Source organism: Zea mays, chromosome 4 (genome assembly GCF_902167145.1).
Source record: "Zea mays cultivar B73 chromosome 4, Zm-B73-REFERENCE-NAM-5.0, whole genome shotgun sequence".
Taxonomy (NCBI): domain Eukaryota; kingdom Viridiplantae; phylum Streptophyta; class Magnoliopsida; order Poales; family Poaceae; genus Zea; species Zea mays.
Window position 1 is genome coordinate 202,580,549 of NC_050099.1, and position 26,125 is coordinate 202,606,673.

General features: G+C 46.1%; 2 protein-coding genes across 2 annotated transcripts; both read left to right on the plus strand.

The window, feature by feature from the left end:
- Positions 1–20: 20 nt before the first annotated feature.
- LOC100285473 (uncharacterized) lies at positions 21–966 on the plus strand. The gene has a single exon (NM_001158366.2). The coding sequence runs from the start codon at positions 100–102 to the stop codon at positions 721–723; it is 624 nt and encodes a 207-aa protein (NP_001151838.2). The 5' UTR covers positions 21–99; the 3' UTR covers positions 724–966.
- Positions 967–1,159: 193 nt separating this feature from the next.
- Positions 1,160–2,751, plus strand: LOC107275229 (FAD/NAD(P)-binding oxidoreductase family protein). The gene is made up of 2 exons (NM_001320476.1): positions 1,160–1,490; positions 1,680–2,751. Exons 1-2 carry the CDS (start codon positions 1,384–1,386, stop codon positions 2,680–2,682), a joined length of 1,110 nt encoding a protein of 369 aa, NP_001307405.1. The 5' UTR covers positions 1,160–1,383; the 3' UTR covers positions 2,683–2,751.
- Positions 2,752–26,125: the final 23,374 nt, after the last annotated feature.

A 26,125-nucleotide genomic window follows, 5' to 3' on the forward strand; every position in this document is an offset into this window, starting at 1 on the left:
CAGAGTTCCGCGGGAATCTCACCTGTGAAAGCGAGCACACGCAACGCAGCTACGCAAGCAAGCCTGTTCTCTGTCGATTGAGGCCGCTACACGGCGGCAATGGAGGGAAGAAGGGCGGCCGTGTCGTTGGTGGCAGCAGTGTCGCTGCTGCTGGCGTGCTCGCGATCCCCATTCCCGGTCGTCGCCGCTGATGAGGGCGAGCCGGCGGTGGGGGCCCCGGACACGAACCAGCTGTGCGTGAGCAAGTGCGGGACGTGCCCGACGATCTGCACGGCGTCGCCGCCGACGATCCTGCCGATGACAGCGCCGCCGCCGCCGGCCCTTGCGCTGCTGCCGCTGTCCGCGCCCCCGCCGCCGTACCTGCAACTGGTGCTGCCGCCGCCGCCAACGGGGGACGTGTACGACCTGCTGCCTCCGGTGACGCCTCTCACGAGCCCGCCGGAGTCCCCGTGCACGACCCCGCCTTCGTCCTCATCGTCGTCGACGGAGCCTCCGCCGTCGCCACCCTCCTCCTCCTCGCCGCCGTCGCCGCCGCCGCCGAAGAGCGGCGGCGACGGTGGCAGTGGCTCGTCCTCGCACTTCTCGTCCCCGCCGTCGTCGTCAAACCCGTACTACTACCTGTACCTCTCCGGCGGCGCCAGGGCCCGCGGCGGCGCGTCCAGCAGCGCTTGCGCGGCGCTCGTCCTCGCCGCGTTCCTGCCCGCCGTCGCCCTCTTCAAGTGACGCGCGCTCTGTTGGTTACTAGTTACGACTGCCATCCATCAGTCGGCTGTCCAGACCGGCCGGCGTAAAGACTAGGACATGCATTACGTACTCTCTTCGTTTTGGCATCCGATTCGATGATGATCTGTCGACCTTTCCGATGCCAGATGATTGTCCATGCAGACAGTACGTAGTTGTGTTTACATTTTGTCCATTGTACCTTAATGATTTTGTAAAGTGGATTCTGATGATGGTTTATTGTGTTCGTTCTGCCTTTGGCTTCGACGTTGCTCAGTGTGCCTGTGAGGAAGCTGTTGCAACTTACAATCTTCTTCTTTTCCTTGTTTGTCTCACACCTGCGGTGAATTGACACCTATTTTTGGCAAGCAGCTCGATTTAGCATTTTCTGGCCGATTAGCACATTGACATGTGGGCCCTTCTCCTAACAAATGAGCACCAGAAGGGGAACCCCCTAGCTCCCCTCCGAAACGAAGCAAACTCACGAGCTCCCGCCAAATTAATCTCCTCCATCCATAAATACGAATTTCGACGCAGAAGACGACGGAGCGTCGATCCATCTCGATCGATCGAGTTGTTCGTCCGTCGCATGCAACTTGCAGCAGGCGCCTTCTTCTTCGGCGCGACGAACTAGCTAGCTAGGACCCCATCCGGCGGTGCACCATGCTGCGGTCCACCGGCGACCGCGTCGTCGTCGTGGGCGGCGGCATCGCCGGCGCCCTCCTCGCCAAGACGCTCCAGAACCACGCCGACGTCGTCCTCATCGACCCGTGAGCTTCCGCCGCGCGCGCCGTTTGGAGCTGCCCTCCTGCACATTTCATATTTCCCTCCCAGCTAGCGTAGCGCGCGTGGATCGGATCGGATGATCCATGCATGCTAGCTTCCCCTTGATATGTATGCATGCATGCATGGCCGGCGACGTGCGACCCATGGATTATTGGATCCTTCCGTGCATGCAGGAAGGAGTACTTCGAGATCCCGTGGGCCAACCTGCGCGCCAAGGTGGACCCGGCGGCGGTGGAGCGCACGGTGATCGCGCACTCCGACTACCTGACGCACGCCAAGGTGGTCACCGCCTCCGCCGTCGGCCTGGACGACTCCGTGGTGCTCACCTCCATCGGCCGCGCCGTGGCGTACGACTTCCTCGTGGTCGCGACGGGGCGCACGTGCAACCGGCCGCAGAAGCGGTCGGACCGGCTGGAGATGTTCCAGCGCGACAAGGACCGGATCGACGCGGCGGAGTCGGTGCTGATCGTCGGCGGCGGGCCCATCGGCGTGGAGCTGGCGGCGGAGATCGTGATGAAGAGCCCCGAGAAGCGCGTCACCATCGTCCACGGCGCGCCGCGGCTGCTCAAGGTCATGGGCGCCCGGGCGTCGGCCAAGGCGCTCGAGTGGCTGCGGTCCAAGAACGTCACCGTGCTGCTGGACCAGACGGTGGACCTGGCGTCGGCCACCCCGGACACCCGGACGTTCACCACGTCGGCGGGGGAGACGCTGGAGGCCGACTGCCACTTCGTGTGCACGGGCCGGCCCGTGGCGTCCGGCTGGCTCGGCGGGACGATCCTCGGGGAGCACGTGGACGAGGAGGGCCACCTCCGGGTGGACGACCACCTGCGCGTCGGCGGGCTGCGGAACGTGTTCGCCGTCGGCGACATCACGGACGTGCCGGAGGCCAAGCAGGGCAACCTGGCGCAGCGGCAGGCGATGGTGGTGTCCCGGAACCTCCGCCTGCTGGTCAAGGGTGCCCCCCGGGAGGAGAAGCTGCACCGGTACAAGCCGTCCCCGAGGACGTCCATGACCGTGACGCTCGGCCAGCGCGACGCGCTGGCGGAGCTGCCGTTCATGACGCTCATCGGGCACATCCCCGGTGCCGTCAAGCCACGGGACCTCTTCATCACGAGGACGCGCAGGATGATGGGGATCAAGAGCAAACCCTACGGCACGATGCCGCACGTCATGTGAGGGAGATCCCATCTATCGACGATGACGTCCCCGGCCCCGGTCCGGCGATCCTTCAATTCCGATGACCAAACGGAGACTAGCTAGCTAGGCTGAGGCTCTGTCTCTGGATTTTGCCACGTTCTAGTTCTAGCTGATCATTTGATCTGGTCGTCTGAGATGTACGCTTGGTGTTATGAGTGAACCCGGAATATGGAAGCACGATCACTTGCTATATGTATTATACAGGTACATTCTGGACAGTATTTTTAAAGGGAGCCGTTTACCTTTTTTTACCTATATATATAGTCTTTATTATGCATTTACATATATCTAAATTCATAGTATAGTAAAAAAAAATATAAATCTAGGAAAGCTAAAACAACTTACAATTAGTAGTATTGGTTTTCTTCTTCCATCTGCCACACCAAGCAGCATAACCAATATTCTAAATCTCCAGCTATTGTTGCTACTGCCAAGATTTAAATCTTCGACTATAGGTGCCGTTATACTATATGATTCTTAAATGTTTTTAAATAACACTTTTTTACTAACACTAACCTAATTTCATTTTAAAACTAATTCCTTTGACCACCGCGCTAACTTACATGGCGTGACAAATCCATAATGCCACACCATCGTATGCGGTGCACCTGACCGGTTAACGTAGAATAGCTCCACGCTAGCTACATGTGGATTCTCTCATTGCACCATCTCGTGTGGCGCAGTTGGGATTAATAGGCATGTTCAACAACTCCTCTATCCCTCACTTCTTTCTCCTTCATCTCCTAATCGAACTCTTGCCCTTGCAATGACGTCCATCATCTCCCCCTTGTCTAAATCTCCATTTTCCCTTCCTAGATCAAAGCAAAACGAAGGGAAGTACACTCCTACAACATATATGCGCTTATTGCACTCACTTATTTGAAAATCCCTCTATTAATGTGTTAGGTTTTGTGGCGTGGGTTGTGTGTTTCATGGTAGAAGAGTTAATTTTTGGATTGAGATAGATTTAAGGCCGGATAACATTAGCTATTTTGTGTTTTTTGTTTTCCCTTCGTCGATATGTATTTCCATGCAACTTACTATGTAGGCTAACATTCAGGTTAAGCTATGCACATGTAATACTCGAGTCTATTAGAAGCTTGTAGTATCTGTGTTGTTGGCTCATGTGGCATAGAGGAGTTGTTGGTAGGTTGAGTACCACCTTAGAAGTTTAGACAGGTAAGAGACATCTGATAATCTGTGTTGTTCCAAACGTTCCTCATGGTCAATTCTTTTCCACGAAGAGAGGACAAAAGTACAAGAGAGTTGCTACATATAAGCAGGCTCATTCGACAAGCGAAGTTGGGCCATATAAGCGGTTTTTTGGTCACATGGTATTATAGATGGTATACAGTGCACCAACCCTTGCTGCATATGCCTGTGGAAGGGGTACCAATGGGTGGTTATAGGTATCTTTTGTGTATATGGTGAGCTATTGAGTGCGTCAGCCCTTAAGGGAGGAGAATGTAAAACCTAGCCCATTAGAAGCATGTAGTATCTATGTTGTTAGACCATGCAACACATGAGGAGTTATAGTTGGTGGGTTGAGTATCACCTTAGAAGTTTAGGACGATAAAGGCTAGCTTTATTGCTACCAAATCCTAGCTAGATTGGTGTGACAACAATTGATACATGAGCTCAGAATAAGAAAACTAATTGGACTAGATGGCCCTATGGGTCGTGTATCCTGTAGATAAGCTTAGTTGGATAAAAGTAGTTAGGGAGTGCTCATCACTTCAAATCAGAGGACTATAAACGTACACTAGTACAATGTCGTGCGTTGTGACGATACAACTATACGACACGCAAGGGTATGGCAAGCCGGTGTGATGGACCCTCCCCACAAAAATAAATTTAAAATTAAAGTGGACCCTCTCTATAAAAAATAAATTTAAATTCAAAGTGGACATATGGCCCATAGACACAATATTAAACTGCAGATACAACACTTTATGTTAGCCAAAAAGTTCAAGAAATATATGAGTTGAAAAGGAGACTTGCCCCTCTTTTTATAGCTAACTCAGTGGCTCGTCTTCCAGCTAGCCAGGTGGTACTATCCGGGAGCGTTGCGCTGCGTGTGACTTCGTGTCGTGTTGGACTTGTGTGTTTTCTCATGACACATCTATGAGGTAACGACCCATGTCACTTGATGCCGGACGACAATATGGACCACAAGTTAGATCAAAAAGAAGTAGGACTTTTTTGCAAAAGGGACGACGATGGAGACCATTAAAACTAGTGCTTTAAAGGAGTAGAGATTTCACAATATCAACAAATAGAAGATAGTCATTCACCAAGCAACATGTGCTTTTTATGTCGTCGGCACATCACCACACCATTCTCAAGGTTTTCACAAGGTAAGTGTCATGCTGCCCTGATGTGGTCTCTTGTAGATTGCGTTACAGCAGTACGGTGTATCACCTTAGCATCATTAGATCTTGTACTAAGTGTTGTTGTTGGCAAGAGATGCTAATTATCCTATGTAGGATCTGAAGGAAACGGGTGACGCCTAAGAGGGGGGTGAATTAGGACTTCTAAAACTTTCGCTAAACTAGGCCACAAATAAATCCTTAGAGCAAAACCTATGCAAATAATCAAACTAGAATGTGTCAACTAGGTTTTGTCTAAGTGTTGCTATCTCTACCGCAATGGCTAAGTTTCAATCTACACTATATAAGTATGAATACAAGATTGAAACTTAAATGCTTAATATAAATGTGGAATCTTAAAGAACAAAGTAGAGAAGCAAACTAAAAGTCGCCTAGAGGGGGGGATGAATAGGCAAATCTGAAATTTACAAACTTAAGCACACACTACAAGCCAGGGTTAGCGTTAGAATTAAATTCGAGTCTGAAAGAGAGGGTGAAAACAAATCACAAGCAAATAAGGCAGATGACACGGTGATTTGTTTTACCGAGGTTCGGTTCTTGTAAACCTACTCCCCGTTGAGGTGGTCACAAAGACCGGGTCTCTTTCAACCCTTTCCCTCTTTCAAACGGTCACTTAGACCGAGTGAGCTTCTCTTCTTAATCAATCGGGACACTAAGTCCACTACAAGGACCACCACAACTTGGTGTCTCTTGTTTTGATTACAAGTGAGTTGAACACAAGAATAGAGGAAGAAGAAAAGCAATCCAAGCGCAAGAGCTCAAATGAACACAAGTATCTCTCTCTCACTAGTCACTATTTGATTGGAATGATCTTTGGACTTGGGAGAGGATTTGATCTCTTTGTATGTGTCTTGAATGAAGTCTATAGCTCTTGTATGAGGTGTGAAGGCTGAAAGCTTGAATGCAATGAATGGTGGGTGGTTGGGGGTATTTATACCCCCAACCACCAAAATAGCCGTTGGTGAAGACTGTTGTCGTATGGCGCACCGGACAGTCCGGTGCGCCAGCCATGTCACCCGACCGTTAGGGTTCGACCGTTGGAGCTTCTGACTTCTGGGCCATCGGACAGTCCGGTGGTTCACCGGACAGTTACTATTCACTGTCCGGTGCGCCTTCTGGCGCTGCTCTGACTTCTGCGCGCGCATGCGCGCACTGTTCACTTTTACTGTTCCATTGCAGACGACCGTTGGCGTTGTGTAGCCGTTACTCCACTGGCACGCCGGACAGTCCAGTGCAACACCGGACAGTCCGGTGAATTATAGCGGAGCGGCTCCCAGAATTCCCGAAGGTGGCAAGTTTGGAGTTGGGTTCCCTGGTGCACCGGACACTGTCCGGTGGCACACCGGATAGTCCAGTGCGCCAGACCAGGGCTGCCTTTGGGTTGTCTTTTGCTCTCTTTGTTTGAACCCTTTCTTGGTCTTTTTATTGGTTTGATGTGAACCTTTGGCACCTGTAAAACTTATAATCTAGAGCAAACTAGTTAGTCCAATTATTTGTGTTGGGCAATTCAACCACCAAAATCAATTAGGAAAAGGTGTAAGCCTATTTCCCTTTCAATCTCCCCCCTTTTTGGTGATTGATGCCAACACAAACCAAAGCAAATATATAAGTGCAGAATTGAACTAGTTTGCATAATGTAAGTGCAAATGTTGCTTGGAATGAAACCAATAATTATTTCTACTAGATATGCATGGATGGCTTTCTTCTTATTTAAAATTTTGGACCACGCTTGCACCACTTGTTTTGTTTTGCAAAGTTTTGTAAATTCTTTTTCAAAATCTTTTGCAAATAGTCACAGGTATGTGAATAAGATTTTGAGAAGCATTTTCAAGATTTGAAATTTTCTCCCCCTGTTTCAAATGCTTTTCCTTTGACTAAACAAAACTCCCCCTTAATGAAATCCTCCTCTTAGTGTTCAAGAGGGTTTTAGATATTAATTTTGAAGAGGGTATACCAATTTGAAATTATATCAAAAATAAGATACCAATTGAAAAATCTTTTCTTAACCTAAATTTGAAAGACTATATTTTTGAAATTGGTGGTGGTGCGGTCCTTTTGCTTTGGGCTAATACTTTCTCCCCCTTTGGCATGAATCGTCAAAAATGGATACTTGTGAGTGAAATATAAGCCCTTATTCAAACTTTCTCCCCCTTTGGTAAATAATATAGGAGTGAAGATTATACCAAATTGGAGAGCGGTGCGAAGTGACGGCGAAGGATGAATAATTCAGTGGAGTGGAGTGGAAGCCTTGCCTTCGCCGAAGACTCCTTTTTCCCTTTCAATCTATGACCTAGCATGAAATACACTTGAAGATCACATTAGTCATAGCAAGGAAAGAGATATGATCAAAGGTATAAATGAGCTATGTATGCAAGAATTCAATCAAAATTCCTAGAATCAAGAATATTTAGCTCATGCTTAAGTTTGGTAAAAGTTTTCTCATCTAATGGCTTGGTAAAGATATCGGTTAATTGTTCTTTAGTGTTAATGTAAGCAATCTCGATATCCCCCTGTTGTTGGTGATCCCTCAAAAAGTGATACCGAATGGCTATGTGTTTAGTGCGGCTGTGCTCAACGGGATTATCCGCCATGCGGATTGCACTCTCATTATCACATAGAAGAGGAACTTTAGTTAATTTGTAACCATAGTCCCTAAGGGTATGCCTCATCCAAAGCAATTGCGCGCAACAATGACCTGCGGCAATGTACTTGGCTTCGACGGTAGAAAGAGCTACAAAATTTTGTTTCTTGGAAGCCCAAGACACCAGAGATCTTCCCAGGAATTGGCAAGTCCCTGATGTGCTCTTTCTATTCATTTTACACCCTGCCCAATCAGCATCTGAATATCCAATTAAATCAAATGTGGATCCCTTGGGGTACCAAAGGCCAAACTTAGGAGTATAAACTAAATATCTCAAGATTCGTTTTACGGCCCTAAGGTGAACTTCCTTAGGATCGGCTTGGAATCTTGCACACATGCATACGGAAAGCATAATATCCGATCGAGATGCACACAAATAGAGTAAAGATCCTATCATCGATCGGTATACCTTTTGATCTACGGATTTACCTCCCGTATCGAGGTCGAGATGCCCATTAGTTCCCATGGGTGTCTTGATGGGCTTGGCATCCTTCATCCCAAACTTGGCGAGTATGTCTTGAATGTACTTCGTTTGGCTAATGAAGGTGCCCTCTTGGAGTTGCTTCACTTGAAATCCTAAGAAGTACTTCAACTCTCCCATCATAGACATCTCGAATTTTTGAATTATGATCCTACTAAATTCTTAACAAGTAGGTTTGTTAGTAGACCCAAATATGATATCATCAACATAAATTTGGCATACAAACAAATCATTTGCAATAGTTTTAGTAAAGAGAGTAGGATCGGCTTTTCCGACTTTGAAGCCATTAGCGATAAGGAAATCTCTTAGGCATTCATACCATGCTCTTGGGGCTTGCTTGAGCCCATAAAGCGTCTTAGAGAGTTTATAGACATGGTTAGGGTACTCACTATCTTCAAAGCCGGGAGGTTGCTCAACATAGACCTCCTCCTTGATTGGTCCATTGACGAAGGCACTTTTCACGTCCATTTGATAGAGCTTAAAGCCATGGTAAGTAGCATAGGCAAGTAATATAAGAATTGACTCAAGCCTAGCTACGGGTGCATAGGTTTCACCGAAATCCAAACCTTCGACTTGTGAATACCCCTTGGCCACAAATCGGGCTTTGTTCCTTGTCACCACACCATGCTCATCTTGCTTGTTGCGGAAGACCCACTTGGTTCCTACAACATTTTGGTTAGGACGTGGAACTAAATGCCATATCTCATTCCTCGTGAAGTTGTTGAGCTCCTCTTGCATTGCCAACACCCAATCCGAATCCTTTAATGCGTCTTCTACCCTAATGGCTCAATAGAAGACACAAAGGAGTAATGTTCACAAAAATGAGCAACACGAGATCGAGTGCTTACCCCCTTATGAATATCACCGAGAATGGTGTTCACGGGGTGATCTCGTTGAATTGCTTGGTGGACTCTTGGGTGTGGCGGTCTTGGACCCTCATCATCTTCCTTGTCTTGATCATTAGCATCTCCCCCTTGATCATTGTTCTCCTCTTGAGGTGGCTCCTCTTGATCTTCATTTTCATCATCTTGAGCTTGATCCTCATCTTGAGTTGGTGGAGATGCTTGCATGGAGGAAGATGGTTGATCTTGCGCATGCGGAGGCTCTTCGGATTCCTTAGGACACACATCCCCAATGGACATGTTCCTTAGCGTGACGCACGGAGCCTCTTCATCATCTAGCTCATCAAGATCAACTTGCTCTACTTGAGAGCCGTTAGTCTCATCAAACACAATGTCACAAGAAACTTCAACTAGTCCAGTGGACTTGTTAAAGACTCTATATGCCCTTGTGTTTGAATCATAACCAAGTAAAAAGCCTTCTACAGCCTTAGGAGCAAATTTAGATTTTCTACCTCTTTTAACAAGAATAAAGCATTTGCTACCAAAGACTCTAAAATATGAAACATTGGGCTTTTTACCGGTTAGGAGATCATAAGATATCTTCTTGAGGATTCGATGAAGATATAACCGGTTGATGGCGTAGCAAGCGGTGTTGACCGCCTCGGCCCAAAACCGATCCGAAGTCTTGTACTCATCAAGCATGGTCCTCGCCATGTCAAGTAGAGTTATATTATTCCTCTCCACTACACCATTTTGTTGTGGCGTGTAGGGAGAAGAGAACTCATGCTTGATGCCCTCATCCTCAAGGAAGCCTTCTATTTGTGAGTTCTTGAACTCTGTCCCGTTGTCGCTTCTAATCTTTTTGATCCTTAAGTCAAACTCATTTTGAGCCCGTCTCAAGAATCCCTTTAAGGTCTCTTGGGTTTGAGATTTATCCTGCAAAAAGAATACCCAAGTGAAGCGAGAATAATCATCCACAATAACTAGACAGTACTTACTCCCGCCGATGCTTATGTAAGCTATCAGGCCGAATAGATCCATGTGGAGTAGCTCCAGTGGCCTGTCAGTCGTCATGATGTTCTTGTGTGGATGATGAGCACCAACTTGCTTTCCTGCTTGACATGCGCTACAAACCCTGTATTTCTCAAAATGAACATTGGTTAGTCCCAAAATGTGCTCTCCCTTTAGAAGCTTATGAAGATTCTTCATCCCAACATGGGCTAGTCGGTGGTGCCAAAGCCAACCCATGTTAGTCTTAGCAATTAAGCAAGTGTCGAGTTTAGCTCTATCAAAATCTACTAAGTATAGCTAACCCTCTAACACTCCCTTAAATGCTACAGAATCATCACTTCTTCTAAAGACAGTAACACCTATATCTGTAAAAAGACAGTTGTAGCCCATTTTGCATAATTGAGAAACAGAAAGCAAGTTGTAACCTAAAGAATCTACAAGAAAAACATTGGAAATAGAATGGTCAGGTGATATAGCAATTTTACCAATTCCTTTGACCAAACCTTGATTTCCATCCCCGAATGTGATAGCTCTTTGGGGATCATGGTTTTTCTCGTAGGAGGAGAACATCCTTTTCTCCCCAGTCATGTGGTTTGTGCACCCGCTGTCAATTATCCAACTTGAGCCCCCGGATGCATAAACCTACAAAACAAGTTTAGGCCTTATTCTTAGGTACCCAAACGGTCTTGGGTCCTTTAACATTAGAAACAAGCACCTTGGGTACCCAAACACAAGTCTTTGACCCCTTGTGTTTGCCCCCGACATATTTGGCAACTTCCTTGCCTGATTTGTTAGTTAAAACATAAGATGCATCAAAAGTCTTAAATGAAATATTAGGTTCATTTGATGCAATAGGAGTTTCCTTCTTAGGCATTTTAACATGTGTAGAACGCCTAGAGCTAGAAGCCTCATTCTTATAAATAAAAACATGATGAGAATGAGTCTTCTTTGTATGAATTTTCCTAATCTTATCCTCAGGATAACCAGCAGGGTATAAAATGTACCCCTCGTTATCTTGAGGCATGGGAGCCTTGCCCTTAACAAAATTAGACAATCTTTTAGGAGGGGCATTAAGCTTGACATTGTCTCCCTGTTGGAAGCCAATGCCATCCTTAATGCAAGGGTGTCTCCCATTATAGAGCATGCTTCTAGCAAATTTAAATTTTTCATTTTCTAAGTCATGCTCATTGATTTTAGCAGTTAATGTAATTATATGATCCTTTTGTTGTTTGATTAAAGCAAGGTGATCATGAATAGCATCTACATTAACATCTCTACATCTAGTGCAAATAGAAACATGCTCAACGGTAGATGTAGAGGGTTTGCAATCTTTTAGTTCAATAATCTTAGCATGTAAAATAGCATTCTCATCTTTAAGATTGGAAATAACATCATTGCAAACATTTAAATCTTTAGCCTTAGCAATTAATTTTTCATTTTCAATCTTAAGGCTAGAAAGAGATACATTCAATTTATCAATCTTAGCAATTAAACTAGCATTATCATTTCTAAGATTAACAATTGAATCATCACAAACATTTGATTTCTCAACCTTAGCAATTAATTTGGCATTTTCATTTCTAAGGCTAGAAATAGTGTCATGGCAAGTGCTTAGCTCACTAGTTAATTTTTCACATTTTTCTACCTCTAGAGCATAAGCATTTTTAACCTTAACATGCTTTTTGTTTTCCTTAATAAGGAAGTCCTCTTGGCTATCCAAGAGTACATCCTTCTCATGAATAGCACTAATCAATTCATTCAATTTCTCTTTTTGTTGCATGTTAAGATTGGCAAAAAGAGTGAGCAAGTTATCCTCGTCATCACTAGAATTATCCTCATCACTAGAGGTTGCATACTTAGTGGAGGATTTTGATTTTACCTTCTTCTTCTTACCATCCTTTGCCATGAGGCACTTGTGGCCGACGTTGGGGAAGAGGAGACCTTTGTTGATGGCGATGTTTGCGACGTCCTCGTCGGAGGAGGAGTCGATGGAGCTCTCGTCGGAGTCCCACTCCCGGCAAACATGGGCATCGCGGCCCTTCTTCTTGTAATATCTCTTATTTTCTCTTCTCTTTCCCTTCTTGTCGTCGCCCTTGTCACTATCACTAGATAATGGACATTTAGCAATGAAATGATCGGGCTTACCACACTTGTAGCAAACTTTCTTGGAGCGGGGCTTGTAGTCCTTCCCCCTCCTTTGCTTGAGGATTTGGCGAAAGCTCTTGATGATGAGCGCCATCTCCTCATTGTTGAGCTTGGAGGCGTCGATGGGGAGCCTACTTGATGTAGACTCTTCCTTCTTCTCTTTCGTCGCTTTGAAGGCGACGGGTTGCACCTCGGGTGTTGAGGTGGCGCCTTGCTCGATGATCTTCTTGGAGCCTTTGATCATCAATTCAAAGCTCACAAACTTTCCTATAACTTCCTCGGGAGACATTAGCTTATATCTAGGATCACCACGAATTAATTGTACTTGAGTAGGGTTAAGAAATACAAGTGATCTTAGAATAACCTTGACCATTTCATGGCCATCCCACTTGGAGCTCTCGAGGTTGCGCACTTGGTTCACCAAGGTTTTTAGTCGGTTGTACATGGCTTGCGGGTCTTCTCCTTGGTTGAGCATAAAGCGACCGAGCTCCCCCTTGATCGTTTCCCGCTTGGTGATTTTGGTCACCTCATATCCTTTGTGCACGGTCTTGAGTACGTCCCAAATCTCTTTGGCGCTCTTCAACCCTTGCACCTTATTATACTCCTCTCGACTTAGAGAGGTGAGGAGTATAGTAGTTGCTTGAGAGTTGAAGTGCTCGATTTGGGCCACCTTGTCCTCATCATAATCTTCATCCCCTACGGATGGTACCTTTACTCCAAACTCAATAACATCCCATATGCTTTTGTGGAGTGAGGTTAGGTGATATCTCATCATATCACTCCACCTAGAATAATCTTCACCGTCAAACGTCGGTGGTTTGCCTAATGGGACCGAAAGTAATGGAGTATGTCTAGGAATGCGAGGGTAGCGTAGGGGGATCTTACTATACTTCTTACGCTCTTGGCGCTTAGAAGTGACGGACGCGGCGTCGGATCCCGTTGTAGATGGCGATGAAGAGTCGGTCTCGTAGTAGACCACTTTCTTCATTTTCTTCTTCTTTTCGCCATCCTTGTGCGTCCTAATGCGCGAGGGGGATCCTTCCTTCTTTTTGTTGCCGGATTCCTTTGATGGAGCCTTCCCGTGGCTTGTAGCCTTGGCGGGGCTTGTAGGCTTGTTCCCGCCGATCACCATCTCCTTCTTGGCGTGATCTCCCGACATCACTTCGAGCGGTTAGGCTCTAATGAAGTACTGGGCTCTGATACCAATTGAAAGTCGCCTAGAGGGGTGAATAGGCAAATCTGAAATTTACAAACTTAAGCACACACTACAAGCCGGGGTTAGCGTTAGAATTAAATTCGAGTCCGAAAGAGAGGGTGAAAACAAATCACAAGCAAATAAGGCGGATGACATGGTGATTTGTTTTACCGAGGTTCGGTTCTTGCAAACCTACTCCCCGTTGAGGTGGTCACAAAGACCGGGTCTCTTTCAACCCTTTCCCTCTCTCAAACGGCCACTTAGACCGAGTGAGCTTCTCTTCTCAATCAATCGGGACACTAAGTCCACTACAAGGACCACCACAACTTGGTGTCTCTTGTTTTGATTACAAGTAAGTTGAACACAAGAATATAGGAAGAAGAAAAGCAATCCAAGTGCAAGAGCTCAAATGAACACAAGTATCTCTCTCTCACTAGTCACTATTTGATTGGAATGATCTTTGGACTTGGGAGAGGATTTGATCTCTTTGTATGTGTCTTGAATGAAGTCTATAGCTCTTGTATGAGGTGTGAAGGCTGAAAACTTGGATGCAATGAATGGTGGGTGGTTGGGGGTATTTATAACCCCAACCACCAAAATAGCCATTGGTGAAGACTGTTGTCGTATGGCGCACCGGACAGTCCGGTGCACCACCGGACATTGTCCGGTGCACCAGCCACATCACCCGACCGTTAGGGTTCGACCGTTGGAGCTTTTGACTTCTGGGCCACCGGACAGTCCAGTGGTTCACCGGACAGTTACTATTCACTGTCCGGTGCGCCTTCTAGCGCTGCTCTAACTTCTGCGCGCGCAGGTGCGCACTGTTCACTTTTACTGTTCTGTTGCAGACGACCGTTGGCACTGTGTAGCCGTTACTCCGCTGGCACACCGGACAGTCCGGTGCAACACCGGACAGTCCGGTGAATTATAGCGGAGCGGCTCCCAGAATTCCCGAAGGTGGCAAGTTTGGAGTTGGGTTCCCTGGTGCACCGGATACTATCCGGTGGTGCACCGGACAGTCCGGTGCGCTAGATCAGGGTTGTCTTTTGCTCTCTTTGTTTGAACCCTTTCTTGGTATTTTTATTGTTTGATGTGAACCTTTGGCACCTGTAAAACTTATAATCTAGAGCAAACTAGTTAGTCCAATTATTTGTGTTGGGCAATTCAACCACCAAAATCAATTAGGAAAAGGTGTAAACCTATTTCCCTTTCACAAACTCTCGTGGATGACGCCGGTATTTTTACCGAGGTATCCGGAACCGCGCAAGGTTCCGACTAATCCTCGTTGGTGCCCCTACGCAAAGGGAAGCCCACGCGAGGGCCAAGCACCTCGGTCGAGTAACTCGGTAGAGAGTCGCAGGCCTTCTCCACGCGCAAGTGGTGCTCCGCTTTCGGCTCCTCTCGGATGCTCCCCGCCATCTCCACTGTCGAGCTTCCGGCCGAAACGCCGCGGGCCTCGTTCCCTCCGGTACACGGTGGCGACCGTGACACAAACGTGGTTGTCACGGTCTCGCAAGACTCTCGACCCACTCGGTACAATTACAACGGCTCACGCAAGAGCCGAGGGGTTGTGAGGTTTATCTAAACTCACTCAACAATCTAGGGTTCACCTAGAGAAAGCGCTAAAGCAGTCTAACTAACCTAAGCACTTCGCAAAGCACCTATGCTAATCACCGAGTGATTCTATTAAGCACTTGGGTGTAAGAGCACTTGGGAATGTCTACTATATGCCTTGGTATGTCTCTTGGGCTCCCACACATGGAAATGGTCGGTTGGGGGTGTATTTATAGCCCCCAACACAAATATAGCCGTTGGAGAAAAGCTGCAGTTCTCTGCGGCACACCGGACAGTCCGGTGGTGCACCGGACAGCGCACTGTAGCCTGTCCGGTGCGCCTAGTCGTTGCCCTGTCAGAGCAGGTGACCGTTGGCGCCGCAGGCTTTCCACACCGGACAATCCAGACTTCACACCGGACAGTCCGGTGGTCTTCTCTTCGGGTGCCACCTGGAACTAGCCGTTGGGCTGCGGTTCCCTGGTGCACCGGACAGTCCGGTGCTCCATGCACAGACAGTCCGCAGGCAGCACACTTGGACTTTTCTTGGATCTCTTTAATGTCTTCTTTTGAGGTGTTGTTTTCCTCAATTCCTTAGTCCAAGTAATTCTTACATCCTATGAACTACAAGCATAAACACTAGAGAAACTTATTAGTTCACGGATTGTGTTGATCATCAAACACCAAAACTCAATTAGCCAAATGGCCCGGGGTCCATTTTCCTTACAATCTCCCCCTTTTGGTGATTGATGACAACACAACCAAAGCAAGCAAATAATACAAGTATTTGAATGTAAATATGCAATCTACTTGCTAGGATGCATGATTGTCCCCACAATGTGATATTATGGACTTAAGCCTCCCCCTAACTCCATAATTCACTTACTTCCTATTTTGGACCAAATAACCAAAACCACTTGAAAAGCCACTTGAAGAATTTAAAATTTTAAGTTGGTGGTGTTTGGTGTTTGATACATTTTTCATTGCTTTGGTCCCTTAAACTTCTCCCCCTTTGGCATCAACCACCGAAAAGAAAGACATTAAAAGCATGTAGGAAGTAAATAAAACTTGCCCTCTCTAAGAATTATCAATTAATACCAATAGAAGCACCAAAAGATTACTCCCCCTAAATGAGTGTTCTCCTTTAAAAAGAATTTTCTCCCCTTTTAGAGACGAAGAAATACTCCTCCTGACAGAGATCTTCAACTTAGGAAAAAGCATGTGAAAATTAGAGGTGCAAGACATGATTTGAATAGACTAACTTCCCTTATGCATAGGTAACAAAATATGATTGAACTACTTATGCATGTATAGCAACAAGGAAGTATAAGATATGTGAGAGCACCTAGAGGGGGGGTGAATAGGTGATCCTGTAAAACTTGAAACTTAACTCACAAAACTTGATTAGGAGTTAGCACAAATAATGCCAAGTGGCTAGAGAGGAGTCTTAGCAAAACACAATAACCACAAGAAGATCAATCACAGATAGACACAGTGGTTTATCCCGTGGTTCGGCCAAGTCCAACACTTGCCTAGTCCACGTTGTGGCGTCCCAACGGACGAGGGTTGCAATCAACCCCTCTCAAGTGGTCCAAAGACCCACTTGAATACCACGGTGTTTTGCTTTGCTTTTCTATATCCCGTTTGCGAGGAATCTCCACAACTTGGAGCCTCTCGCCCTTACACTTTGATGATCACAAAGAAGCACGGAGTAAGGAAGGGATGAGCAACACACTCAAGACAAGAAATCACAGCAACACCACGCACACAAGTCGCAACAAGAGCTCACAACACGACTCAATGAGTTCACAACTCAACTAGAGCTCTAATTGCTATCGCAAGGAATCAAAAGCGCGGAATCGATGTCTTAGTGCTTAGGAATGCTTAGAGAATGCTTGATGTTCTCCTCCATGCGCCTAGGGGTCCCTTTTATAGCCCCAAGGCAGCTAGGAGCCGTTGAGTGCATTCCAGGAAGGCATTTCTTGCCTTCTGTCGCTTGGCGCACCGGACAGTCCGGTGCGGATCTCTTTCCTTATTTGGCGAAGCCGACCGTTGGCGCCTTGGAGCCATTGGCGCACCGGACAGTCCGGTGCCCCCTTCTAGCCGTTGGCTCGGCCACGCGTCGCGCCCGGATTACGCGGCCGACCGTGGGCCCGGCCGACCGTTGGCTCACCGAACACTGTCCGGTGCTCACCGGACAGTCCGGTGAATTATAGCCGTACGCCGTTAATTACTTCCCGAGAGCGACAAGTTCGCCTGAGCCAGCCTGGCGCACCGGACACTGTCCGGTGCACCACCAGACAGTCCGGTGCACCCAGACATAGCTGACTTTGGCAGAACAAAGCCATCTCTCCTCCAATTCGATTTCTCCTATTTCCAGCACTTAGACACAATACATTAGTCTCCAAAACAATGTACTAAGTCTGAGAAACATACCTTTATACTTGATTTGTACTTTGTCCACCATTTGACACTTAGGTACTTGTGTTGGACACTAAATCACCAAAACACTTAGAAATGGCCCAAGGGCACATTTCCCTTTCAATCTCCCCCTTTTTGGTGATTTATGCCAACACAACATAAAGCAAGTAGAACAAGTACAAAATCAATTCAAATAATAACTCAAATTTGTTTTGAATCAAATTTGGCATATATGGATCATTCTTTGCCACCACTTGGTTTGTTTTTGCAAATCAACCTCAAATTCCTATCTTTAAGTCAAAAACACATGTTGAAACATAAAGAGAGCTATTTTACGAGAAATTCATCAAGGATTCAAAAACTCCCCCTTTTTCCCATAATTAAGCCTTCTCCCCACAAGAGACCAACTTTTGACAATAAGAGGCAAACGAGAGTATTACAAACAAAAACTCTAACTCTACTATTTTCAAAATTCACAAGTGGTAGCTGATCCATTTCTTGCTTTGGCCTTATTTTCTCCCCCTTTGGCATCAAGCACCAAAACGGGATCAATCTTGGCCCTTTAACCCCATTGCCTCACCAAAATCTTCAACTAAGAGTAAAAAGGCAATAAGAGTACAAAGATGAACTTGGTAAAAAGTTACTCTTTCATCGGAGTGCAGTGGAAGTCTTGCATGGTCCAAGTCCACCTTTTCCCTTTCAAACCTCCTTTGAGACTAAATTAAGCAAACTCAAGCACACAGTTAGTCTCAAAGGGTCAAGTTGTAGCACATCTCCCCCTAAATTTGTGCATCACTTGCAAAGGACTTGTGAGGTCCGGGGAGTGCTTGTACAACTTGAGCACCATAAATAAACAACAAAATGTATTAAGGAACATGATCAAATGCATAAACACATGTATGCTATAAATCAATCCAAGTTCCGCGAATCTAAGACATTTAGCTCACTACGCAACTTGCAAAAGGTCTGCTCATCTAAAGGCTTGGTAAAGATATCGGCTAGCTGGTTCTCGGAGCTAACATGAAACACTTCGATATCTTCTTTTTGCTGGTGGTCTCTCAAAAAGTGATGTTGGATGTCTATGTGCTTTGTGCGGCTGTGTTCAACAGGATTATCCGCCATGCGGATAGCACTCTCATTATCACATAGGAGTGGGACTTTGCTCAAATTGTAGCCAAAGTCCCTGAGGGTTTGCCTCATCCAAAGTAGTTGTGCACAACACTGTCCTGCGGCAACGTACTCGGCCTCAGCGGTGGATAGGGCAACAGAGGTTTGTTTCTTAGAACTCCACGACACCAGGGACCTTCCTAAGAATTGGCACGTCCCCGATGTACTCTTCCTATCGACCTTGCATCCAGCATAGTCGGAGTCTGAATATCCAATCAAGTCAAAGGTAGACCCCTTTGGATACCAGATCCCAAAGCAAGGTGTAGCGACTAAATATCTAAGAATTCGCTTCACTGCCACTAAGTGACATTCCCTTGGATAGGATTGAAATCTAGCACACATTCATACACTAAGAATAATATCCGGTCTACTAGCACATAAATAAAGTAAAGACCCTATCATAGACCGGTATGCCTTTTGATCAACAGACTTACCTCCTTTGTTAAGGTCGGTGTGTCCGTTGGTTCCCATTGGAGTCTTTGCGGGCTTGGCGTCCTTCATCCCAAAACGCTTTATCAAGTCTTGCGTGTACTTCGTTTGGGAGATGAAGGTCCCATCCTTGAGTTGCCTCACTTGGAACCCAAGGAAGTAGCTTAACTCGCCCATCATCGACATCTCAAATTTTTGAGTCATCACCCTGCTAAACTCTTCACATGACTTTTGATTAGTAGAACCAAATATTATGTCATCGACATAAATTTGGCACACAAAAAGATCACCATCATAAGTCTTAGTAAAAAGAGTTGGATCGGCTTTCCCAACCTTGAAAGCATTAGCAATTAAAAAGTCTCTAAGGCATTCATACCATGCTCTTGGGGCTTGCTTAAGTCCATAGAGCGCCTTAGAGAGCTTACACACGTGGTCGGGGTACCGTTCATCCTCGAAGCCAGGAGGTTGCTCCACGTACACCTCCTCCTTGATTGGCCCGTTGAGGAAAGCGCTCTTCACATCCATTTGGAACAACCTGAAAGAATGGTGAGCGGCATATGCTAGCAAAATACGAATAGACTTTAGGCTAGCCATAGGAGCAAAAGTCTCCTCAAAGTCCAAACCTGCGACTTGGGCATAACCTTCTGCCACAAGTCGTGCCTTGTTCCTTGTCACCACCCCGTGCTCGTCTTGTTTGTTGCGGAACACCCACTTGGTTCCCACAACATTTTGCTTGGGACGAGGCACCAGTGTCCAAACTTCATTTCTCTTGAAGTTATTGAGCTCCTCTTGCATGGCCAACACCCAGTCCGGATCTAGCAAGGCCTCCTCTACCCTGAAAGGCTCAATAGAAGAGACAAAGGAGTAATGTTCACAAAAATTAACTAATCGAGACCGAGTAGTTACTCCCTTGCTAATGTCACCCAAAATCTAGTCGACGGGATGATCCCTTTGAATCATCGCTCGAACTTGGGTTGGAGGTGCCGGTTGTGCTTCTTCCTCCATTACTTGATCATCTTGTGCTCCCCCTTGATCACTTGCCTCCTCTTGATGAGCCTGTTCATCATCTTGAGTTGGGGGATGCACCATTGTTGAGGAAGAAGGTTGATCTTGCTCCTTTTGTTCCTGTGGCCGCACTTCTCCAATCGCCATGGTGCGTATTGCGGCAGTTGGAACATCTTCTTCATCTACATCAAAATCAACAACTTGCTCTCTTGGAGAGCCATTAGTCTCATCAAATACAACGTCGCTAGAGACTTCAACCAAACCCGATGATTTGTTGAAGACTCTATACGCCTTTGTATTTGAGTCATAACCTAACAAAAACCCTTCTACGGCTTTGGGAGCAAATTTGGAATTCCTACCATTCTTCACTAGAATGTAGCATTTACTCCCAAAAACTCGAAAATACGAAACATTGGGTTTGTTACCGGTTAGTAGCTCATATGAAGTCTTCTTGAGGAGGTGATGAAGGTAGACCCGGTTGATGGAGTGGCAAGCCGTGTTCACGGCTTCCGACCAAAAGCGCTCGGGGGTCTTGAACTCTCCAAGCATCGTCCTCGCCATGTCTATAAGCGTCCTGTTCTTCCTCTCTACCACACCATTTTGTTGTGGTGTGTAGGGAGCGGAGAACCCGTGCTTGATCCCTTCCTCCTCAAGGTACTCCTCCACTTGAAGATTCTTGAACTCGGACCCATTGTCGCTCCTTATCTTCTTCACCTTGAGCTCAAACTCGTTTTGAGCTCTCCTTAGGAAGCGCTTGAGGGTCCCTTGGGTTTCAGATTTATCCTGCAAAAAGAATACCCAAGTGAAGCGGGAAAAGTCATCAACAATAACTAGTCCATACTTACTTCCTCCTATGCTTAGATAGGCGACGGGTCTGAAGAGGTCCATATGTAGCAGCTCCAGAGGTCTTGATGTGGTCATCACATTCTTGCTGTGATGCGCTCCTCCCACTTGTTTACCTGCTTGACAAGCTGCACAAGGTCTATCTTTTTCGAAAGTAACATTGGTTAGACCTATCACGTGTTCTCCCTTTAGAAGCTTGTGAAGGTTCTTCATCCCCACATGTGCTAAGCGGCGATGCCACAGCCAGCTCATGCTAGTCTTAGCAATTAAGCATGCATCTAGACCGACCTCCTCTTTTGCAAAATCAACTAAATAAAGTTTGCCGTCTAATACACCCTTAAAAGCTAATGAACCATCACTTCTTCTAAAGACAGACACATCTACATTAGTGAATAGACAATTATATCCCATATTGCAAAGTTGACTTACAGATAACAAATTATACCCAAGCGACTCTACTAAGAATACATTAGAAATAGAGTGCTCATTTGAGATTGCAATTTTGCCTAACCCTTTCACCTTGCCTTGGTTCCCATCACCGAATATTATTGAATCTTGGGGATCCTTGTTCTTGATGTAGGAAGAGAACATCCTCTTTTCCCCGTCATGTGGTTTGTGCATCCGCTGTCGATAATCCAGCTAGAGCCCCCGGATGCATAAACCTGCAAGGCAAATTTAGACTTGGGTCTTAGGTACCCAACTCATGTTGGGTCCTACAAGGTTAGTACAAATATCCTTAGGGACCCAAATGCAAGTTTTGTCTCCCTTGCATTTCCTAATTTTCTAGCAACTATCTTCCTATCCTTTCTACAAATAGCAAAGAAAGCATTTAAAGCATGATATATTGTAGAAGGTTCATTCATAACTTTCCTAGGAACATGAACAATATTCTTTCTAGGCACATGATGAATATTTCTCCTAGGCATATCTCTACCATGCACAACATGGGAACTAGAAGCAGTCATATCATAAGCATGTGAAACAACATTATTGCAATGAACATTCCTAGAATATTTCCTATCATTGTATAAGAAAGCATAGTTCTTTTGCACACTATTTGCCATAGGGGCCTTCCCTTTCTCCTTGATAGGGATGGGAGCCTTATGACATGTCAAGTTCTTGGCTTCCCTTTTGAAGCCAAGTTCATCCTTAATTGAGGGGTGTCTACCAATTGTGTAGGCATCCCTTGCAAATTTTAGCTTATCGAATTCACTTTTGCTAGTCTTAAGTTGGGCATTAAGACTAGCCACTTCATCATTTAATTTAGAAATTGAGGCTAGGTGTTTGCTACAAGCATCAATATTAAAATCTTTACACCTAGTGCAAGTTACAACATTTTCTACACAAGATGTTGGTTTACTAGCTATTTCCAACTTAGCATTCAAATTATCATTTATGCTCTTTAAGCTAGAAATTGTCTCATGGCAAGTGGATAGTTCACAAGAAAGCATTTCATTCCTTTTAACTTCTAAAGCATGAGATTTTTGTGCTTCTACAAATTTATCATGTTCTTCATACAATAAATCCTCTTGCTTTTCTAATAACCTATTCTTATCATTCAAGGCATCAATTAATTCATTAATTTTATCAACCTTAGTTCTATCTAGGCCCTTGAATAAACATGAATAATCTATTTCATCATCATCACTAGACTCGTCCTCACTTGAAGAAGCATAAGTAGTATTTCGAGTACATACCTTCTTCTCCCTTGCCATGAGGCATGTATGACGCTCGTTGGGGAAGAGGGCCGATTTGTTGAAGGCGATGGCGGCGAGTCCTTCGTTGTCGGAGTCGGACGACGAACAATCCGAGTCCCACTCCTTGCCAAGGTGTGCCTCGCCCTTAGCCTTCTTGTAAGCTTTCTTCTTTTCCCTCTTGTTCCCTTGCTCCTGGTCACTATCATTATCGGGACAGTTAGCGATAAAATGACCAATCTTACCACATTTGAAGCATGAGCGCTTCCCCTTCGTCTTGTTCTTGTTAGGCTGTCCCTTGCGTTCCTTAAGCGCCATCTTGAAGCGCTTGATGATGAGTGCCATCTCTTCATCATTAAGCCCGGCCGCCTCAACTTGTGCTACCTTGCTAGGTAGCGCCTCCTTGCTCCTCGTTGCCTTGAGAGCAATGGGTTGAGGCTCATGGATTGGATCGTTCAACGCGTCGTCCACGTATCTCGCCTCCTTGATCATCATCCGCTCGCTTACGAACTTTCCAAGGATCTCCTCGGGCGTCATCTTCGTGTACCTAGGATTCTCATGAATGTTGTTCACAAGATGTGGATCAAGGACGGTAAAGGACCTTAGCATTAGGCGGACGACGTCGTGGTCCGTCCATCGCGTGCTTCCATAGCTCCTTATCTTGTTGATGAGGGTTTTGAGCCTGTTGTATGTTTGGGTTGGCTCCTCCCCTCTTATCATCGCGAATCTCCCGAGTTCGCCTTCCACCAACTCCATTTTGGTGAGCATGGTGACGTCGTTCCCCTCGTGTGAGATCTTGAGGGTGTCCCAGATCTGCTTGGCATTGTCCAAGCCGCTCACCTTATGGTACTCGTCCCTGCACAATGAGGCTAGCAACACAGTAGTAGCTTGTGCATTTTTATGAATTTGTTCATTTATAAATAAAGGACTATCCGAGCTATCAAATTTCATTCCACTCTCTACTATCTCCCATATACTAGGATGGAGAGAGAACAAGTGACTACGCATTTTGTGACTCCAAAATCCGTAGTCCTCTCCATCAAAGTGAGGAGGTTTGCCAAGTGGAATGGAGAGCAAATGAGTATTTGTACTTTGCGGAATACGAGAGTAATCGAAAGAAAAGTTTGAATTAACCGTCTTTCTTTTGTCGTAGTTGTCGTCGTCGTTGTCCTTTTGGGAAGAAGTGGACTCGTCGTTGTCTTCGTAGTAGACGATTTCCTTGATGTGCCTCGTCTTCTTCTTCTTCCCATCTTTTTGTTTGTGACCCGAGCCCGAGTCGGTAGGCTTGTCATCTTTCGGCTCGTTGATGAAGGACTCCTCCTTATCATTGATCACAATCCCCTTTCCCTTAGGATCCATCTCTTCGGGCGATTAGTCCTTTTCTTGAAGAGAACGGCTCCGATACCAATTGAGAGCACCTAGAGGGGGGGTGAATAGGTGATCCTGTAAAACTTGAAACTTAACTCACAAAACTTGATTAGGAGTTAGCACAAATAATGTCAAGTGGCTAGAGAGGAGTCTTAGCAAAACACAATAACCACAAGAAGATCATCACAGATAGACACAGTGGTTTATCCCGTGGTTCGGCCAAGTCCAACACTTGCCTAGTCCACGTTGTGGCGTCCCAACGGACGAGGGTTGCAATCAACCCCTCTCAAGTGGTCCAAAGACCCACTTGAATACCACGGTGTTTTGCTTTGCTTTTCTATATCCCGTTTGCGAGGAATCTCCACAACTTGGAGCCTCTCACCCTTACACTTTGATGATCACAAAGAAGAACGAAGTAAGGAAGGGATGAGCAACACACTCAAGACAAGAAATCACAGCAACACCACGCACACAAGTCGCAACAAGAGCTCACAACACGACTCAATGAGTTCACAACTCAACTAGAGCTCTAATTGCTATCGCAAGGAATCAAAAGCGCAGAATCGATGTCTTAGTGCTTAGGAATGCTTAGAGAATGCTTGGTGTTCTCCTCCATGCGCCTAGTGTCGGTGTTTTGGGTCCGACCGCACACCCGGGGTTGCCCCTCAAGGTGTTTTCTAGGAGTAGGACGGTGTCGATGACTGTAGCAAAATGGTTCGTGCCGATCACACGAGGGACAGTGGACAAGATTTACAGGTTCGGGCCGCTTAGAAATGCGTAACACCCTACGTCCTGGCGAGTATGTGTGCGAGGTTACAAGAGGGCTCTCTGGATTGAAGACACAGAGAGTTGATGTGGGTGGCTAAGTAAGATAGAGTCGATCGTTCTGAAGGGGTGCCCCTAGGCCTTATATACTCGACCGTGGGGTAGTACACGTGGATATGATAACAACAAGTAGCTAAAAGGTAGTGAACCTCTTGAGTTTATCCCTACGTAACCCTCGCCGACTTATCCTCGCATGGCTCCGTTGCATGGGGGGCTTCAGCGCGGGAAAGTCGGATCTCTGTTGCGATTTACTCGTTCGACGTTGTGGGTCGTCCGGGTTTGCACCAATCCGGTCTTACGTCTTCTCTGCTTTGTTGGTTGTCTCTCCCCAGGCCCACGAAAGAATGACCTTACGATTTATTGGGCCCTTAGGCCTTTCGTGAGGTCTTTTACTCCTTTAGCGGACCCGGGGGATATCTATCCCCCACAAGCCCCCGATCTTTGGGTTAATTTAGAGGTAATCAACCCAAAGATCCCAGGTCCAAAAATGACTTCCTGATGTCTTCTCTTGCTCCGATCACTCATTTGACCGAAGCTTAGTTTCGTGCTTGTGCCTTAGAGGTCGGCATTTCGATTTGTAGGATTCTGAACTTCATTGGGTGCACCAGAGGTGCACCCAATGGGTGTAGCCCCCGACCTTTGAGTAGACTTTAGAAAATAATCTACTCGAAGGTCTTCCCCAGAAATTATCTCCATTTGTGCTCCTGCATCTTGGTCGAGGATTGGTCTTTTAATCTTGTCCCACGCCTTAGAAGTCGGCACTATCTCTGTTTGGAATGATAATCTGGGGGTGCACCGGAGGTGCACCCAATGGGTGTAGCCCCCGACCTTCAAATGGATTTTTTAAGGATAATCCATTCGAAGGTCTTCCTTTCGTTTGTAAAAATTGGCATGAAGCTATTTGCATTATGCTTTGGAGGTCAGCATTATGTCATCAATACTTTGCTACAGAGGTCAGCATATATTTTGTCTTTAGCAGCCGAGTTTGCAATCCATCCATATCTTGCTAGGTAGTGCAATTTATTTACTCTGTGACTGATTGGACATTTGATGGACGTTCCCTGGCTAGTCTTCACGTCGCTTCTATCGGTCCGATTTTGTACTTCGCTGGCTATATTTGGCTTTCCTCTGATCCTTACTGATATCTCATTTTTGTCTTGAGGTATTCACTGCGTGCCTGCACGGATGTGACCGTTTTGAAAAATATACTGATAATTCCTGGGCGTCCCCCCCCCAATGGGTGTGGGCGAGGGACGGCTTGGTACGCTGAGTGTTTTAGCCGGCTGCTTCTGAGTAGTAATGTGATGGGACGGCGAGTGTAATCATATCCTTTGCGCTGTTGACTGGAGTCCCAATGGGTGTAGTGTTGCATGAAACGGCGTCAGCCGTCTGACGCATCTTCAGACGGGCGGAA